This window comes from Diaphorina citri, unplaced genomic scaffold, assembly GCF_000475195.1.
Source record: "Diaphorina citri unplaced genomic scaffold, Diaci psyllid genome assembly version 1.1 scaffold1183, whole genome shotgun sequence".
In the NCBI taxonomy this organism is placed as follows: Eukaryota; Metazoa; Arthropoda; class Insecta; order Hemiptera; family Psyllidae; genus Diaphorina; species Diaphorina citri.
In genome coordinates, this window is record NW_007378612.1 from 26,502 (window position 1) to 46,257 (window position 19,756).

The window sequence follows — 19,756 nt, forward strand, 5'->3', positions numbered from 1 at the left end:
TCCAAACAGTGATGTACCGGGGGGGATGCTCCAAATTTTCGGAGTCTGGCCTACAGTAAAGGAGCAAAACGAAGCTCGAGGGGAGAAAACCCCCCTCAGTAAGGAGAATTCTCCCCGTAAATACGACCCTGCTTGTATCCATGTTGAGGTCTACAGCGCTTGAAAAGTTATGATCTTTTACCTTTAAGGTCGTATTGGAAATGAATGGACTTTAACTGCTTATTTATTGTTCGCTTCATAGAATGTACTGAGAGAAGGTGTCTGAGAGATTTAGACATCCTGTGAGTAACACCTTTATACCTTGTATTGTACGTGTGTGGCTGAAAATACTTAATACTGGATGGTATTAACTTAGAAACAGGAGGAAAACTCTTCATTCAGCAATAGAAGAAAACTCTTTTCTTTCTCGTTTACCAACCTCAGTGGTGCAGTGGTTAACGCGTTGGACTTTGGATCTGGAGGTTGGTGGTTCGAGTTGAAGTCAAGTCATAAAATTTATCTAGGTGTAATAATTGGGGAACGATATTTGTGACAAGCATTTAAGTATGCTTAACACAATTAAAAAAGCCTTATCTTTTATATTGAAATCGGTGTGGTAGTCTGATGGTAAAAGTGTCATCTCAACTAAACAACATTTCAACTCGTTTGGTAGTCTAAGCACATCCACCAATTTGTTCCTTCAGTTACCATTACTTGGAGTTTACCTTTTATAAAACGAATGCCCACAAATTATACAAAAACTTTTGGTTATTTAAAGTGATGACAGGTTGCTGGATTATTTACCTTTGGTCAGGTACAACATTCTGACAGGCCACTCCGAACTTTCCCTCGAACTCCCTGATGATATTTTTTTTTTTTTTTTTTTTTTTAATGTGTTTGTCATCTCCACTAAACAACATTTCAACTCGTTTGGTAGTCTAAGCACATCCACCAATTTGTTTTTTCAGTTACCATTACTTGGAGTTTTCCATTTATAAAACGAATGCCCACAAATTATACAAAAACTTTTGGTTATTTAAAGTGATGACAGGTTGCTGGATTATTTACGTTTGGTCAGGTACAACATTCTGACAGGCCACTCTCGAACTTTCCCTCGAACTCCCTGATGATATTATTTTTTTCAATTAGGACCTCATATAAATTTAATATTTCAATTAAACAGCCTCATGACAGAAGTAGCCATTTGTTACAAAGGATTAGCGGGTGGAAATACGTCTCCTTATGTCCCTTTTATATCTCCTTGTCAGCATTTTTTTCCTCTTTCTTTTCCTGCTTAAAAAATGTTTCCCAATTTTTTTTCTCTCTCTCTTGAAAATCTCTTGTTTCCTCGTTTGAGGAAAGTTCCAAACTGTCTGACCCCTTCGCTGCCATTGGCCACTTTGTTCAGCCAAACCGAGGATATTATTTCCAACAAGCTATAACAGACTACCTAATGAACACAGAACACATTTGCCCCCTAGTCTAGAATATAATCTTTTATTTTTCTAGTTCTCGAAACTTTTTCATCAAATTGTCGGGTAGTTGATGTATCATCTCAAAATGGAAGCTCTTGCTGTAAATTTAATATGAAATTGCCCGAAAACAACTTTCCCTATTATCTTCAAAATAATGGGTGCTGTTTTTTTTTTTTTTTTTTTTTTTTTTTTAAAAAAACTCATTTTTAAATTTTCCTTTACAAGTTTGTTGTTGTTAAAGTTCATATAAAATAGACTTAAGAAACGCTTGGAAAATTCTTACGAAACAAAACTGATAGCATCTGACCTAATGCTTCCTCAAATTTTCTATTTCTAGTTGAGATTTTCCTTAACTTTAGAAGAGCTGCACATCTCCACCGCTCTTTTGAATAGCCGAACTTTATTGTAAGAGACTTATTGGAGGAATTAAACCTAACTATATAAAAACCTATGTTATTCCTTCGGCTTCGCAAACACGTTCATTGACATCGTAAATATAAACTGATCAGAGCTCTTTGGTGCCCTTCTCACAATCAGACCCCCAAGATTCAAGAGTAAACCCTCTGATATAATACGTTGACATAAATCAAGGCTAAGAGGAATCGTGAATGTTATTTGCCAATATGATTAATGTGACATATTTGTTGTTGGCTTTAAGGAGCTTTTCTTGAAGAGAGGCGGGCGGATTAGGTTTTACATTCCTACTCGAAGGACTTAATAAATAAAAACCAACACACATAAATTTCTGACGGTTTTACAATAGGCGAAGAAAAAACATAATTTTATTTATTTATTTATTTTGATTTTATTTTATTGCAAATGTACGAACTCCTGTGTGTTAGGAAATTTACGTAGCCTTGTGATTTATTGAACGGAAAAAACATAATTTTATTTATTTATTTTGATTTTATTTTATTGCAAATGTACGAACTCCTGTGTGTTAGGAAATTTACGTAGCCTTGTGATTTATTGAACTAGGTGGGGTCTCCAGAGTGATAATCAGCGTCATTTAGACTGCTTGGTTAATCAAGTACTAATCGATTCCATTGACTAATTATGGTGTTGGTTGTTCCATTTGTAAAAATCTTTATTGAACTTTGAAATGCAGAGATAGGAAGAGAGAATGGGAGCCACGTACTGTAAGGAAAAGCTGAGGTTAGAGGGAGGTTTATTATTCTAAAATTTCACCTTCACCAGTCCATATCCTTTAACCCTCATCTATATTCTACATACCATTCGCTGTACGTATATTTGTTATCCCTTCAGTATTGTTTATCCTCCCCTAAACTTTGATGTTATCTTCCAACATTTTCCATGTCTGCTATGTTGTTAGCAGTTTTTCTTGTTTTCCTCAACTGGCTCTGTTCGTCCTGATCTTCGTTGTTAACTTACCTATAATTCTATACTATTACTAGAATTTATATTCAAATATACGGCGCAAGTACCTTTTTCGTTGAGATTTTTAGAAGCTATCCAAGTTTAGGCTTTGGCTTCCAGATGGGCATTAAACTAGATATTAATATTGTTTCGAATTAATAATAACTGCATTACTACTATTACCTTCTAACGAAAACATTCCCCTCTGTTTCCTTATGATTTCAGGAAAATCATTGAGAAGATCGATCAGACGGAGTTCGAAGGTTTCGAATATGTCAATCCTCTGCTGATGTCCTTGGAGGACTGTGTGTGACGTCACGAGTGGGGCTGCCGCCATTTCGACGACCTCTTCGACATCAGTTCGCCCGAAGACATGGAGGAGCGACCCTCCTCGCGAGGTCTCCTACAGCAGATGTTCTGTCTGCCGCTCAGATAATCCTGCGCCTCGGACGAGAAGTTAAGACGGGAGTACACCTTCTGAATCCGCGCGTCACAATCACACTCTCGGTAACTAGCGAACAGCTTGAAGAATGTTCGGTGAAAAGACTCGTTTCCACCTGCCTGAGATGGAAGACCGATTACATTACATTGACATGGGGGTCGTTTCTGACGACATTTCTGTGTGCGGAGTCCTGTAGGTAGGAATGTTCGGTGAAAAGACTCGTTCCCACCTGCCTGAGATGGAAGACCGATTACATTACATTGACATGGGGGTCGTTTCTGACGACATTTCTGTGTGCGGAGTCCTGTATGTAGGACTATTGCACCCATGTACGACCGATACCCCCTATCCATGGTCCATACCTCTTCGAAATACCCTTCTCTGATTGGGTAATAAAATATTGGTGTCGGTTGAATATCAGGCTAGTGTCAAACGGCTTGAATAGCGTGATTCGGTGGTCAATAGTTACTATGTCTACACTTCATCCTTTTCCGTTCCGTTACGTAGTAAGAAAGGTACAATGTAGCGCAATTTCTGTTGAACACAAGCAAGAGGAAAAGCAAGTTGAAATAGCACTAGTACAAGTGTAGACAAATGTGACTCATAAGTATAATGTTATTTATGTTTGTTTGTAAGGTTTTCAACTCTGTTGTATGAGTTACTTTCGGGTTGTTTCGAACTATATCTCTTCAGATAGGTTCAAGCTCTTCGGTAACCGTCTCGGTTTACATATGGCCACCCTTATGTTTGTATTGAAATTTATCAACTGGTGATGAAATAGGACCACATAATCCTACTTTAACAGTCTAAGTTAAGCAGTTTTATACTCGTTACTTACTTATGTTTCGTTAGCGAGGGTGTGAATGAGGCACAAGCAATCTTATTCACGCTTCCAAAGATAAGTGTTTTGACGAATTGCTCAACAGGCTTGCACTTACCAATTTCTATTAACACGAGATTTATTTCAACCCTGGGTTAAGCTATACGTTAGATTAATCTTGGATTAATTTCAATCCCGTTAATCTATGAAATGATTGGAGGTGTGTGAGAGAGCTCCTAGTGCGTGATGTCTCCTCGTACTTTCTCGTCTTTAGAAAACTTCTCGTGGCATTTAATGACTGTGGGAGAGGTTTTCCTTTGGTTTATTTTCCTTCTATTCTAAGCAAAACTTTTTCAGCTCTTCAGAGACCTCAGAGATATATTATTCTGACGTGTTCTCATCTAATAGCAGAATTTCTGGAACTGTTTTTTCTCTCTCGCTATTTCTTACTACCGTATCTTGGTTCTAATATTTGCTTCTAAAGTAGCATAATTTCCAGAAGATATACACGACTTATTTTTTTTTTCTTTTTTGCGATCTAGTTGAGTTTCCTAAAATTACAATAATATTAAACCTTTAATTCAGGTCTATTATTCCTCTTAATTCAATTACTACACATTTTCCAGATAAAACATTGTGCTTCACTCAGGTGACTATCTAGTGTCATCGTTCTGCTTAAATTGCTCTTACATAATTTATTTAACTTTATATGAAAATTATTTTCCACCCCCTCGTATACGCTTTTTTCCCACCCGCAATTTTCACCAGCTTTTCAAGCTAGAAATTCCCGGCGCGATGTGGAAATTTGAAAAATTCGAAACATGGCGAAACTTGATTATATGTCGTAAATCCGTTCTAGAGCTCATTTGGCGAGGGGTGTGTGGATTATGTTTTAGGCTTAAGGAGATAATGAGATAATAAATACTTCATCAGTGAATGGTTTCTTTAAATGAAATTGATCCCAAGGGCAAGGAAAACCTAGACTCTTGACAAATAAAGTGTGCCTGAAGGCATATGATGTGCGCCCATACTCGACCCCGAGTGTGGGCGCTATTATTTTTCTAAAGATTGGATCGAACGAAAAACCGTACAATTACACACAGTATAGACATTTTACTCAGTTTCACGTCCAGACGAACCATTTATCATACAACAATCTAATCGGATGATTAGATCGTAGAGAAAATCGGTAGCGTGTGTAGTGTGTACAAGACTTTGAAACTCAACCTCCCAGTTCGTTTTTGCCTACTGCTTACATTGTAAGTCTTAATATTTTACAAACTTTTCTCTTTAGAACTTTTCATTCGGAAGATCGGAAGGTATAGTAGGTGGTAGGTGGATCTTCGTTATTGGGAAAACGTGGGCCGAATGTTCCAAATATAAACCTTTCAAAACATAATCAATCCACAGGTTTTTCCTACACCTTGCGACTTTTATTATGTCAGTTCGAATACCTCCAGCAAGTTTCTTCGTGGAGTAGGTACAAAACATCCGTTTTTAAAGAAATTCTTGAGCATTTAGTTCGCTTATTTCTGAGTTCTTCCATAATCTATCCAAGTAGGTATCTAATTTAATATCTTTTGTCCATTATATTAAACATGTTAAAAAGCTTTTCATATTATTTGCCTTCAACGCGCAAACTGTCTTGAACTAAATATCTTTAACGGAAAAGATACTGAACCAGAGTGAGAATAAAGAAAGTGAAACAGAACAAAAGAAGTAGAAAGTATACTGTGCCATCAGTAATGGCAGTGATCGTGTTGAAGTACAAAATATCTTTGTTTCTGTATTATATCTCTACTTTCCAATCAAACAAAAGAAATGGCGAAAAAAGCTCATTGTTTTCGAGGTATTTTTGTTGTTTATTTCATTATTTTTTAATATAATTCTTGGTTTGTTTTTTCTTTCTTTCTTGCGTTTTTTCTTTCTTTTCATATTAAAAAAAAAAAAATAAAAAAAAAAAAAAAAGAAACCAAATTTTTCCTCTTTTAAGTAAGCACGTTAAGCCTTCAGCTTAGCGAGGTTCAAGTCCGAGCACAGTCAAACCAGTAGGTCAGTCATGTGTAAATCGTATCAATCAAAACTGTCGTCCATAGGGAGGTCATAGTGGTAATGATAGTGCAACTCTCATAAAGTCATAAACAACTTGCTCGTGAAATGGAAATTGCGAAAGCTGCAGAGCTTGGGAGTAGGACACGTTAAGCCTTCAGCTTAGCGAGGTTCAAGTCCGCACACAGTCAATCCAGTAGGTCAGTCATGTGTAAATCGTATCAATCAAAACTGTCGTCCATAGGGAGGTCACAGTGGTAATGATAGTGCAACTCTCATAAAGTCATAAACAACTTGCTCGTGAAATGGAAATTGCGAAAGCTGCAGTGTGGCCGAAATGCCGCCAAGCTTTGCACCGATCTTAACCAAAAGTTTCGCGTCGCATCCTTGTCATATTTGACAGCTGAATGCCAGATTTCAAGTCTCTAGCTCTTACCGTTCTCGAGATATTTTGTTTACAGACAGACTTTTTTGCTATAAATACTTGTTCCTCTTCTATTTCCTAACTTAACATTTCGTTATCTATTTTTAGTTTATGTGTGGTTCTACCAAACCGAAGAAGTAGGTACAATATAAACGAGCATCATACAGTTAACATAATACTCGTATAGGGAGAAAAATACGAGTTTTTTCTTGAGTTATATTGGAACTTGAATATCATTCAATCTGAGTTGACTTATCTTATTGTTCTTTAAGTTTTCTTTTTTGCTATAAATACTTGTTCCTCTTCTATTTCCTAAGTTAACATTTCGTTATCTATTTTTAGTTTATGTGTGGTTCTACCAAACCGAAGAAGTAGGTACAATATAAACGAGCAACATACAGTTAACATAATACTCGTGTAGGGAGAAAAATACGAGTTTTTTCTTGAGTTATATTGGAACTTGAATATCATTCAATCTGAGTTGACTTATCTTATTGTTCTTTAAGCAATACGAGTTGTTTCTTGAGTTATATTGGAACTTGAATATCATTCAATCTGAGTTGACTTATCTTATTGTTCTTTAAGGATCGAAGGAAATTTTATTTTAAAATTACTAAAAGTAGGTAGGTAATGTTACATTCCATAGATGTCTATTTATGTTGTTATTTTTTTTAATTATTCATTAGATAAAATGTTACATTCCCCTGAGAAATTCTGTACTAACTTTCATTATTTACTGTTCTTTGATGATTAGGTATACAAAAAATTACTAAAAGTAGGTAGGTAATGTTACATTCCATAGATGTCTATTTATGTTGTTATTATTTTTTTTTTTTAAATTATTCATTAGATAAAATGTTACATTCCCCTGAGAAATTCTGTACTAACTTTCATTATTTACTGTTCTTTGATGATTAGGTATACAAAATTCTGTATTTTCTGTCGTTTCATTTATTTTTTTACATTTTATCTTTCCTTCGCGAAGGAAATATAAATGAAAATTCTTTCCACAAAGGCAAAAAAAAAAAAATGATTATTAAATAAAATATGTCGAGAACGGTAAGAGCTAGAGACTTGAAATTTGGTTTGTAGATGTCAAATGTGACAAGGATGCGACACGAAACTTTTGGTTACGACCGGTGCAACGGTTGGCATTTTACCGCTTTTTGGCGGTTTTCGGTGTAATTTAACAATATCTCGGGAACGGTATAAGCTGGAGACTTGAAATTTGGTATGTAGTTCACAAATGTGACAAGGATGCAACACAAAACGTTTGGTTGAGATGGTTGCTGCGCTTGGCGGTATTTTGACCGCTTTTGGACAGATTTCGACCGTTTTTTGGCGGTTTTCAGCTATACTGACTAAACGGTTAGAGATATTGTAAAAGTTACAATAGAACATAAAAATAAGCATCATCCGACAAAAAGGTTAGAGATATTGTAAAAGTTTGGCTATAAGAACAAGAACACTCAAAATAAGCATTATTCAATAGGATGAGGAAAGTCGTGTGATGTTCACACCAGATTTTTTACTACGAGTACGGGGTTAATACACTGAATTAATAAACTTTATTTTTTATATTTCGAAGGAAAAAATTACAAAGGGCATAAACAAAGTTCAGACTTTAATTAATAACGGGCTGGTGGGAGATGGCACCGACGCAACGCTGGGCCTTTGTTTCTGAATTTTAAATTTCGGCCCTTTTTTTCCGCCAGTACTAAGTAATTTAATTTTTGTTAAAAATAAATAGAAAGTAATATGAAGAAGAATTAAAGTCAGAGTCAGTTCGCGTCGTCTGAATTTAAATAAGATGATTAAATCCAAATGATGAAGGCAGACATGGAGCGTTTATTTCAGGGGTTACCAATCTATGCAACTTTTACTAAAGTTTGATTAACAGCTAGCTATTGGACTTGCACAATCAAACACAATAGTGTAGTGTCTAGGGCGGTGAACTTTAAGTCGGCTTAGTCGAGATTGGTGGTTCGAGTCCAAATCAAGTCTTAAAGTGATATAGTCCAAATCAAGCATTTTTGTGTATAAATCGAGGAAGAACCTTTTTGTGAATATTAATTAAATACCTCTACAACTTGCAGTTTGCCGGGAAAAAAATAATCAGATAATTATATCAGTAGGTAACTTGAAGAAAACTCCTTTTAACTATACCTAAACGCTCTTTACCATAAAACCAATTTAGTCCCAACAAACAAAATTACTGTGACTATCCCCGGTTCCCCAGTCTGGTACTCTCAAGTTAAGGACCCCTGATATGACTTCAATCCTTTGTTATTCCTCTCCACTCAGTGGTGTGAATATTAAGCACTGAATTTCAGTCAATCTCATCAAGTCTCATGTTTTATTGGAAGTTCATTTCGAGGAGATTTTGAATGTCGATGTCGTTAAGAAGCTTAGTGCCAGTGCTACTCAACATGATTTCCCTATTCTTGGCGCGTTTTAGTCACATAGTATTGAGATATGTAGACCCCTCATTGACATATTCGTTTGATACCCCATTTGGTTTTTGGCGGTTATTGGTACTCATGACTACTGCATTTTTTACTCCCCCTAAATCCTTTTGGTACCTAACCAAGTAATATCCCATAGGCCAAATATAACTTAAAGCTGGTCGCATTTTCTTATTATTTGGTGAAGAAAAGACAACGACCATCCTTCTCCTTTTACTTGCTTTTAGTTGTTTAGAATCTATGTTGTCAAGCCACTGCAAGCCAGTGTACGGTTTCAGTTGATGTCGATCGACGGCGTGACAATGTGTGGACATAGCTTCAAGATACGTATGTAGTTACTAGTAACATCAAGTTGAGAAGGGTTGTCTTGAGCTTGTAGTGGGTTCACGTGAGTTCCATGTTCCAAGTATGCTAATTCTGTTGTAGCAATTGTTCTGTATTCAGATTCGAACGTGAAAAAGCTAGAATTTATGTCAAGTGTTGCTAAGTGTTTTGTTGCGATACGTTGTGTAACACCAGTTCTGTTGCATCGAAATAATACTCGTAATCATTACGAGTATTTTGCTTTAATTTGGACACTTTACACACGGTCCTTATTTAAAAGTATCTTAGCTAGGCCAAGTTACAGGTGAGATTTTCTGGAATAAATCTTTGAGAAAGACCCATCTGTTTCGAATCAATTGCGACCCATATGCGACCTGCCTTAATTTTATCTTACAAGCAGAAGGTTGGTACGAAATCCATCTGTTGCATTACGAGTATTTAGCTTTAATTTGGACACTTTACACACGGTCCTTAATCCATTTTAAAAGTTTCTGAGCTAGGCCAAGTTACAGGTGAGATTTTCTGGAATAAATCTTTGAGAAAAACCCATCTGTTTCGAATCAATTGCGACCCATATGCGACCTGCCTTAATTTTATCTTACAAGCAGAAGGTTGGTACGAAATCCATCTGTTCAGTATGAAAACAATCTGGTTTTATTTATTTTTTATCGCCAGATTTGGCATCTGGGAAATTCCAGGTATTTCATGAAAAAACCCCATAGGCTAAGACCATTCAAATACCATTATAGCGTCACGTATTATCTACCATGGAAGAAGAAGGAAAAGAAGTACCAATCCCCATAGGCTAAGACCATTCAAATACCATTATAGCGTCACGTATTATCTACCATGGAAGAAGAAGGAAAAGAAGTACCAATATCTGGTGTGAACATCACACGACTTTCTATTACATTAAGTCGGACAGTTCTAAAAGTTTCACCATTCGATTCCGCGTAAAAAATCACTTCCGCGTGAAAAATCACATGGGATTGACTATTCACTTGCTTATTTGGTAACGGTTCACGAATAAAAGGGAAATTTGTCGACACAGGGCTCTACAACTCCCCAACCCCCACATCCTCGGAAAAATAAAAAGCAAATAAACGCACAAAACGAAGGAGACTCTACTAGCATAAAATCTCGTAAACGAGAGATGATGGTATCAGCGAAAATTATGTCTTCACAAACAAAGTAAATTGAAACCCCATAGGCTAAGACCATTCAAATACCATTATAGCGTCACGTATTATCTACCATGGAAGAAGAAGGAAAAGAAGTACCAATAGCGTGTTAAATTCGAGGCTAATAATATCCACCTCTTTAAGCGTCTACAATTCCCCAACCCCCACATCCTCGGAAAAATAAAAAGCAAATAAACGCACACAACGAAGGAGACTCTACTAGCATAAAATCTCGTAAACGAGAGATGATGGTATCAGCGAAAATTATGTCTTCACAAACAAAGTAAATTGTAAGATAAAGATCAGTAGGCACATTTCTGTTTTCTGCCTGATATAGGAACGTTTGTGTTTTCTGCGTGTAAAGTAGAGAGTTAGAAGTTAAGAGACCCATATCCGATGTACGAATAGATATTATGTACCTATACTTGGATATAATGGGCAAAACTTTTCATAGGAAAGTTTCTCTCGGGTCTGGCTGGTGGACTATAAACAGGGAGAATACCAGCCTAGAATTTCCCTTGTTGAAAAAATAGCGAAGAGCGAAGGTTGAGGAGTGCGAAGGACATCTATCCACCCGTTAAAAAAAAAAAAAAAAAAAAAAAAAAAAAAAAAAAAAAAAAGTAATAATACAAATAGATATTATACTTGGGCAAATATAATGGGCAAAACTTTTCATAGGAAAGTTTCTCTCGGGTCTGGCTGGTGGACTATAAACAGGGAGCATACCAGCCTAGAATTTCCCTTGTTGAAAAAATAGCGAAGAGCGAAGGTAGAGGAGTGCGAAGGACATCTATCTGTCCACCCGTTAAAAAAAAAAAATGTAGTCAAGACCAAATGCCAGTCCAAAAGCAATCAGCCCCAATGTGATTGCTTTTGGATTGAGAGGCCGACGAAAAATGCCGACCCCATCTGAACACAGGAAAAGGCGAAGAAGACTAGGATATTCGGATATTCCGCAAAACTTTTCATAGGAAAGTCTCACCCATGAGGTCGTATAGAGAGAAATGAATTTATGGGGCAGGTTTCACCATTGTTCATCACCCATGTTCCAATTTATTACACCGTCATATTTCGGCATGCTTGTAGCACGTACTCATTATAATGTTACTCTTAGGCACCTTGTGGCGTAGCCTGGATGCTTCCCCGAAATGAAAATGAGAGGGGGCAATTTTGCAGACCCAAACTTTTAGCTCTTGTGCTTTAAGAATAGTGGGGACAAGTGCGCTTGTAGGAAAAGTATTTTCATTCTTCTGCCCCTATTAAATTAAATGGACAGCCGGCCTTGTAAAAGGGTCTTATGAAATTCGGGTAGGACTATTGCACCCATGTACGACCGATACCCCCTATCCATGGTCCATACCTCTTGGAAATACCCTTCTCTGATTGGGTAATAAAATATTGGTGTCGGTGTCATGTTGAATATCAGGCTAGTGTCAAACGGCTTGAATAGCGTGATTCGGTGGTCAATAGTTACTATGTCTTCACTTGTTCCTTTTCCGTTCCGTTACGTAGTAAGAAAGGTACAATGTAGCGCAATTTCTTTTGAACACAAACAAGAGGAAAAGCAAGTTGAAATAGCACTAGTACAAGTGTAGACAAATGTGACTCATAAGTATAATGTTATTTATGTTTGTTTGTAAGTCACGTACTCATTATAATGTTACTCTTAGGCACCTTGTGGCGTAGGCTGGATGCTTCCCCGAAATAAAAATGAGAGGGGGCAATTTTGTAGACCCAAAATTTTAGCTCTTGTGCTTTAAGAATAGTGGGAAGACGTGCGCTTGTAGGAAAAGTATTTTCATTCTTCTGCCCCTATTAAATTAAATGGACAGCCGGCCTTGTAAAAGGGTCTTATGAAATTCGAGGCATTTTTCTGTAACAGCTTAGGAGTCTGAGATTGGCGTTAATCCATATCTGTCAAGAGTTTTCCCTAGTACTTTATTGTGTAAATAGGTAGATATCATGAATACTCATCTAGTTGTTAAGATATGAGTTACTTTCGGGTTGTTTCGAACTATATCTCTTCAGATAGGTTCAAGCTCTTCGGTAACCGTCTCGGTTTACATATGGCCACCCATCTAGTTGAGTTTCCTAAAATTACAATCATATTAAACCTTTACTTATTCAGGTCTATTATTCCTGTTAATTCAATTACTACACATTTTCCAGATAAAACATTGTGCTTCACTCAGGTGACTAGTGTCATCGTTCTGCTTAAATTGCTCTTACATAATTTATTTAACTTTATATGAAAATTATTTTCCACCCCCTCGTATACGCTTTTTGTAGGCATAGCTACTAGTGTTAAAAGCTACATATTTTTTAGGCTATAATACCTATGTATAATACCTATACTCCTATCTACTTAAAAATACAAGAATAATTTCCTATATCCCATTATACATATCATTGGGACAAGGAAAGTAAAAAGCTGTTACAAATCAATTATTTTTAAGGCATATGAAATCTTATTTTCAAAGAGGTCTCCTTCAGAACGATGGTAGGACACTGAATCCTCTACATTATTTTCTTCAATTTTACCTCGCCATTTCGCTCTATTTTGCCATTTTTCTCTTTTGGGTCGAGTGGATTGGAACACATGCCTTCACAGGCACAGTCCATTTGTCAATAGTACAGGTTTACCTTGCTCTTGGGATCAATTTTGAAGGAACCATATTTATATTGATGAAAATACTCGTATGTATCCAATTAAACAATAAGTTGGGAGGAAATTTTTTTTGGGTCACCCTCTTAATTATTGTCCCTCATCGCATGCTGGTTTATTTCAGTATTTCCTTGATATAGTCCTTCTCTCTTCTTCTTCTTCTTCTTCTTCTTCTTCTCCTTCTTTGTCTTCATCCTCTCTGATCTTCCTTCTTCCTCCTCCTCCTCCTTCTTCTTCTTCTTCTTCTTCTCCTCTTTTCTCTTCTTCCTCTCTAATCTTCCTTCTTTCCTTATCCAAAAGTATGGACGTGTGTCTGGCTAGAGGACGTTGAACAGAAAGTAGACGGAAGAGGCTAAAGAGGGATGTTTGCCATGTACGCGTACCTAATACCCCCAAAACGGAAATATTCAGGCAAAAAAGGGAATTATTTTACGCATTGGTTTTGGAAAATGTGGAAATAAATTGAAGTGGCAGTCGAGTGGAAATATGTTTTGTATTGGGAAATAAAATGGGTTACAACAAACCATCAGCTTCTTTTTACATGGTTGCTAGAATGGAGAGTATTCACTAAAGATTCCACTGTATTCTAGCTGACACGTAGAGTCCAGTTCTTTCTGCTCCTCCGCTAGCGCGCTTGCATAGTGGAGCTACCGAACGAAAAAAAAAAACAACTGCGTAAAGTCTGACGTCACACATATTTGAACTCTTTCGTTAGAATGGAAAGTAAAAATTGAATTTTCGACCTTTAACAGTTATTTTTCCGGAGTTTTGACCTCAGATTTGTATTTTTCCCAACTTTTTACATAGGAATCGACCATTTATTTATAATTTTAAATGATTATTTCGTTGGAGTTCAAAAGTAATTTATTTTTGTTAGACAAATATGTAGCCTTAGATAATTTGGTTTTTAACTAATCGGATGTCTTTCTCCATCTCTCTCCTTTACTTTTCCATTCAGTCCATCCAGTCAGTTAGAAAAATACATTCATAGAGGTGAAGAAGTTTCTATCAAAAATATGTCATGGAAGAAAAAAATCAATGGAGTAATGAGGACGAGGGAGAGAGATTTTGGCCCGCGTGTCTTGAGTTGGACAACCCTCCTATGTATGTTTTTGTTTAGTTTCTGCACCTGTAACTTATCGTAGTTCATTCACACACCATTGTCTTACCGTCTTTTGCAAAGGTCTCCTGGTTAAAAAAATAACTCCAAAGCTAAGAACTACATATGAACTCCAAAAAACCTTTTAAGAACTCCAAAGCACGGGTAGTCAAAAAGTTGCCTATTGATTATTTAAGTCACTCGTGACAAGAAGTTGCATCTATTTTTACATGCCAAAGTATGTAGATAGGACTTTTCTCAGACCTTCTGACCTTGCTTAGGGCGGTAACACCTCACGTCAGCACTCTTCTTATAAGAAATTATATTGTAGATTTTCAGAAAACCAAAAAAACATGTTTAACCAATAATAACCAGTAGCTGGTTACCACCTCGATATCATTTAGAAAGCCTTGGAATGTCACAAAGCACACTCGATTTTGCTAAGTAAATATTCAGCTCCCTTTACCTCCTATTAGAAGAGTTCATGAGTGAAATCTACCCAGTAGTAATGAGGAAAGTTCAACAGATACATAGAGGCGCCTAGTTGTGCTCCGTGGAAGTTTTGGATGGCATTACAAGGTCTCTACTCTACAGATAAATTGGGGTGAATTCTTTAAAGTGCCAGTATTTTATATTTTCCCTATACTGAACAAATTTTATACGCGTTCAAAATGCATGGGTCTCCCTTGCGTTTCTTGTTTCGATGTTGTAAGTTGTAATTATTAGGACAGGGTCGGCATACATATGGGGGAAAATCTTCCCATGGACGGCAGTAAATTAATGTTGTTTACTACGAACAATCCATCCCTGCTGACCCATATTTTTGCCTGAACCCTGTAAACTTGTATTTGTATGTTCTGATATATTGTCCGCCCCTTAGACTAAGAATGATCAGTCGATGAGTTTTAAATTATTTTAACTAAATCCTAAATTTATATTTTTAGTTCATAGATACGCAATTATATTCTATAGGTATTAATTTTATTCGTAATATTATTACGTACCATATTGTAATTACAATACAAACCTAATTAATATATCTATATAAATACATATTATATTATCAAAACCTGTAGTTATTTATTTTGATTCTTGTACTTACCATTGTATTATACCGAGAAGTATCACACTCACGTGAGTATGAGTATGAGTCTACTTCAATTAATTCTTTCTACAAAGCAAGCTGCTGAAACCACTTGAAATACACCTAGCCTAGTCACCTAGGATAAGTAGGTGGTTATCACATGAACCCAACTACATTCCACGTGGGGAAAATTTATATTTAAGACTAAACCCAGTAGAGGAAAAAAAATCTCAACAAAGAGTTATGAAAACAAAAAATATATTTAGAATTTAGAAACAGGAAAACGGAAAGAGTTGAGGAAATTTTCCCTTTAAAGAGGTATGTGCCTACCTAACGCAATGGACAAAACACGAGGAAAAGGCTTGAGAAAGAAAGGGAGAGAATCCTCTTAGCTCTTTCTTTGTCTTCCTCATTAGAATATTTTATTAAAATCCAGATTTGAACATCACACCACTTTGTACGGTCTATAAATTCGGACCAAGAAAATTCGGTTCTTTTCGTAAGAAATGGAATATTTTGAAGTTTACCCTTACAAAATGGAAAAAAAAATGTTTACTTAAGTAAAATTCTCAAATAATGGGGAGAAAACACCATGTCTAGTTTAGGACTCAACCCTTCAAGTTACCAAGGAAACATCCCGGTACTCTTATCAGGCAAGATAACTTTGAAAGTTTGAACCAATAACACGACTTCCATGCTCTCTTGTAGAGGAAAATAGGAAGCAAAAAATTTCTTTTTTTAAGCTGCTTAATTAAATGAAGGCTATGCAAGTATGTACACACTTGGACTCAAAAGTGAAAAGATAAAAGCCATAAAAGTTATGGAAAAAAAACTAAAATAATAAACAATAGAAAACCAACAACAATATTGCAATTTTGTCTTCGTACAATACTTGTATTTTTCTCACCCTCAGCAGCATGGAAAACGTCGTAAACAATTGAAACGTCTGCATAATAAGGCAAAAACGTCGCATCTCCCGAAAATTTATATTCAATCAATGTCAAAACAGGAGCTCGTAAAAAAGTGAAAATTTTATGTAAGGAAAAAAATCGTCGTAATAATAAATATAGCATTTACTTATACAGGGTGGGGTGACCTGATGAAAGAAGATGAAGAAAATTGATACATTTTAGTCAAGATTTCCAGCTATATCTAAAACGTGATTCGTTCTCATTGGAACTCATCAGCATGGCACCTGAAGATTGACCGTCGATTTTTCTCGACATTCGAACAACTTTAATTTACTATTTTCGCCATCAGTGGTCAGTAACAGCCACTGGTTGAAGGTATGATCATTTAGTCATACCAACCTACTTCTTGCTTTCCAGAGAAAATATGATTCTTTGTTGAGATATACCTACTTGAAATAAGTGATTCTTCGTCCGTCACATTATGACACATGGAGCACCCTGTACATTTCATAAATGAAAGGCCTCGCGTACTATAACTTTTCAATTGTCTCACTAAACATAAGGCTGCTGTTCTGCCCAGATATACCATGTCGAAAATTTTGAGCATCTTCCAGCAAAACTGTGAGCGGCTCTTGTAAGTAGATAAAAACACCACAAGCAAATAACACCTTAACCCTAAGTATGTTTATCTTTAAGGAAAAAGGTAAGTAGGTATCAAGTCGACAATATAATAGATCAGTTGCGCTCAGTTGGGTGATGTTTCAAAGTCATATATAGCAGGAAAAATGAGAACCAACGGAATATTTCTTTTTCTCCTACAACTTCTAGATCCCGAGATAAATCGATGTAAAAAAATGCCGGTAAATCGTGAACTTTGACGTCACGGCATACGCTACCGTAGGCGATGACGTCACATCAAATGTCCCGAGCAAAGCTCCCTCGCAGGCAACGCATTAATGTGTTTGTGCGCATACCTACGTTTCTGCGCAGTTCTTTCTGCTCCTCCGCTAGCGCGCTTGCATAGTGGAGCTACCGAACGAAAAAAAAAAACAACTGCGTAAAGTCTGACGTCACACATATTTGAACTCTTTCGTTAGAATGGAAAGTAAAAATTGAATTTTCGACCTTTAACAGTTATTTTTCCGGAGTTTTGACCTCAGATTTGTATTTTTCCCAACTTTTTACATAGGAATCGACCATTTATTTATAATTTTTACCCATTTGCATCAACTGCTCCATTATGTAATTGGCCAAATTTTTTGATTCAAAGAAAAGAAAGATAAAAAAGAAAGGCAATGAAAAGTTTTTGTCTTATAAAAATTGAATACCTACTTCTAACCATGATAATGGCGGAATTTCTAGTTCAAGTTTAAAATATTAACCTATGATGTACCTACCATATAGACGATCGAAAAACGCCAAAAAGCGGTCAAAATACCGCCAACCGCAGCACCTATCTTAAACAAACATTTTGTGTTGCATCCTTGTCACATTTGTAAACTACATACCAAATTTAAAGTCTCTAGCTCGTATCGTTCCCGAGATATTATTGAATTACACCGAAAACCGCCAAAAAGTGGCCGAAATGCCGCCAAGCTTTGCACCGATCTTAACCAAAAGTTTCGTGTCGCATCCTTGTCATATTTGACAGCTGAATGCCAGATTTCAAGTCTCTAGCTCTTACCGTTCTCGAGATATTTTGTTTACAGACAGAGATACTTGACAATGGAATAGAACAGAGGGTTCAAAAGAATAGAAGACATCTAACCCTTTGAATACAAGTTTTAATTTTAAATAAATACCTACATTAAGTTTAAAATTTCAATTTTTCATTTTAAATAAATAAATTATCATTGTAAGATGTACTTACATCCAAGGTGCAACGGGTGGTAGCTATCCAGGGAGCACCTTATCTGTGAACAAAACAAATCAGAATAAATTTAAATAACACTACCAAATGTGTAGCTGATGAGATCTTAGAAGGTCGAAACGCGCCCAAGACTGGTTGAAGATGAAGGTGTTGATGTTGATTCTTCTTTAAAAGTTTAAATGAGTTTTAGATACTTGTACTTAGATGTACATAAATATTTGATTTTGATTGTTCACAGTAATTAACTATTAAATAAAATTATTTATGTACCTACCTACATATTACATATTATGTCAACACATGAATTATTTCTAAATTCTACCAATTTTATCGATAAAGTTACGTCCTGCTTTTGGCTGACCCAGTACTATCGTAAAGATATCATCAGGTCCTAAATATCACTTCCAATGTTTAGCTGATGAGATCTTAGAAGGTCGAAACGCACCCAAGACTAGTTGAAGATGAAGGTGTTGATGTTGATTCTTCTTTAAAAGTTTAAATGAGTGTTAGATACTTGATGTACATAAATATTTTATTTTGATTGTTCACAGTGATTAACTAAATAAAATTATTTATGTACCTACCTACATAATATATTACATATATTATGTCAACACATGAATATTATTTCTAAATTCTACCAATTTTATCGATAAAGTTACGTCCTGCTTTTGGCTGACCCAGTACTATCGTAAAGATATCATCAGGTCCTGGTGTTTTGAAAAAGGTTTCCTTTGAATTATTTCTTCCCAGAAGCCTTGTATTTCAATAATATCCTTAAGATCTCAAATCCAAGATTGGCTGAGGTATTTGAATAGTATCATCTGAAGTTGCCAGTATTCCAGTCTTCATCTCAAACTTTTGTGAAAGAATGATTTTCATTTGTTTTCAATCTCGTATATCTTTTGAATAAGTAAGGAAGTTAAAAAAAGCATAAAGGAGTTCTCAGAAAAAAAAAAAAAAAACCTAAAGGGGGATTTAGTTAAAAAGCTCTCACTGCTAGATCCAACCCAATTTTGACTCACTCATCTTACACCCCATTTTATGAACAAAAATTCTCGCCCTTAAGTCAGACTGAAACAAATTTTGACCAATCAGATATTTGGAATTGATGCTTCAGTACATCTCACGTTCGGAATCGGACACGACACTAGTAGAAGAAGAAGTTTCCAACGACATAATAGGTATAGTTAGATATGGAGCAAGCTATGATCTACCATTATGTCACTACCAGTTGTTTCTAATACTTGCGTTTTTCTTTTCCAACGATTATTTCCATTTTTACTTTTCATTCGAAATGATTGTCTTCTGCTGTTTTCATTTTCTTGGATTGGGATAGGTTTTTAGTCCGTCCTTCCTTCATTATTACGATAGTAATAAAAAAAAAAAGGTATAAGGGACGGGCTATTGTATTCGCTTCGGTGTCGTCTGTGTGTCTGACCCCATAGAAGGACTGATCCAAACCTAGTCGACCTATATATCAAATATGTTTTTTGTAGCTATATGAGGGGCAATATTATGTTCAACAGGTCAGCAGCACGTGATATCCCTCATCCAACCGTCATCCGTCCGCCCGTTGCTTAACCTGAGT

At 36.1% G+C, this 19,756-nt stretch overlaps 1 protein-coding gene across 1 annotated transcript; it reads right to left on the reverse strand.

Annotated features, from left to right (window-relative positions):
• Positions 1–3,115: 3,115 nt before the first annotated feature.
• Positions 3,116–6,832, reverse strand: LOC108253053. The gene is made up of 3 exons (XM_017446295.2): positions 6,610–6,832; positions 3,503–4,619; positions 3,116–3,388 (listed from the first exon to the last, which is right to left on the reverse strand). Exons 2-3 carry the CDS (start codon positions 3,624–3,626, stop codon positions 3,147–3,149), a joined length of 366 nt encoding a protein of 121 aa, XP_017301784.1. The 5' UTR covers positions 3,627–4,619; positions 6,610–6,832; the 3' UTR covers positions 3,116–3,146.
• Positions 6,833–19,756: the final 12,924 nt, after the last annotated feature.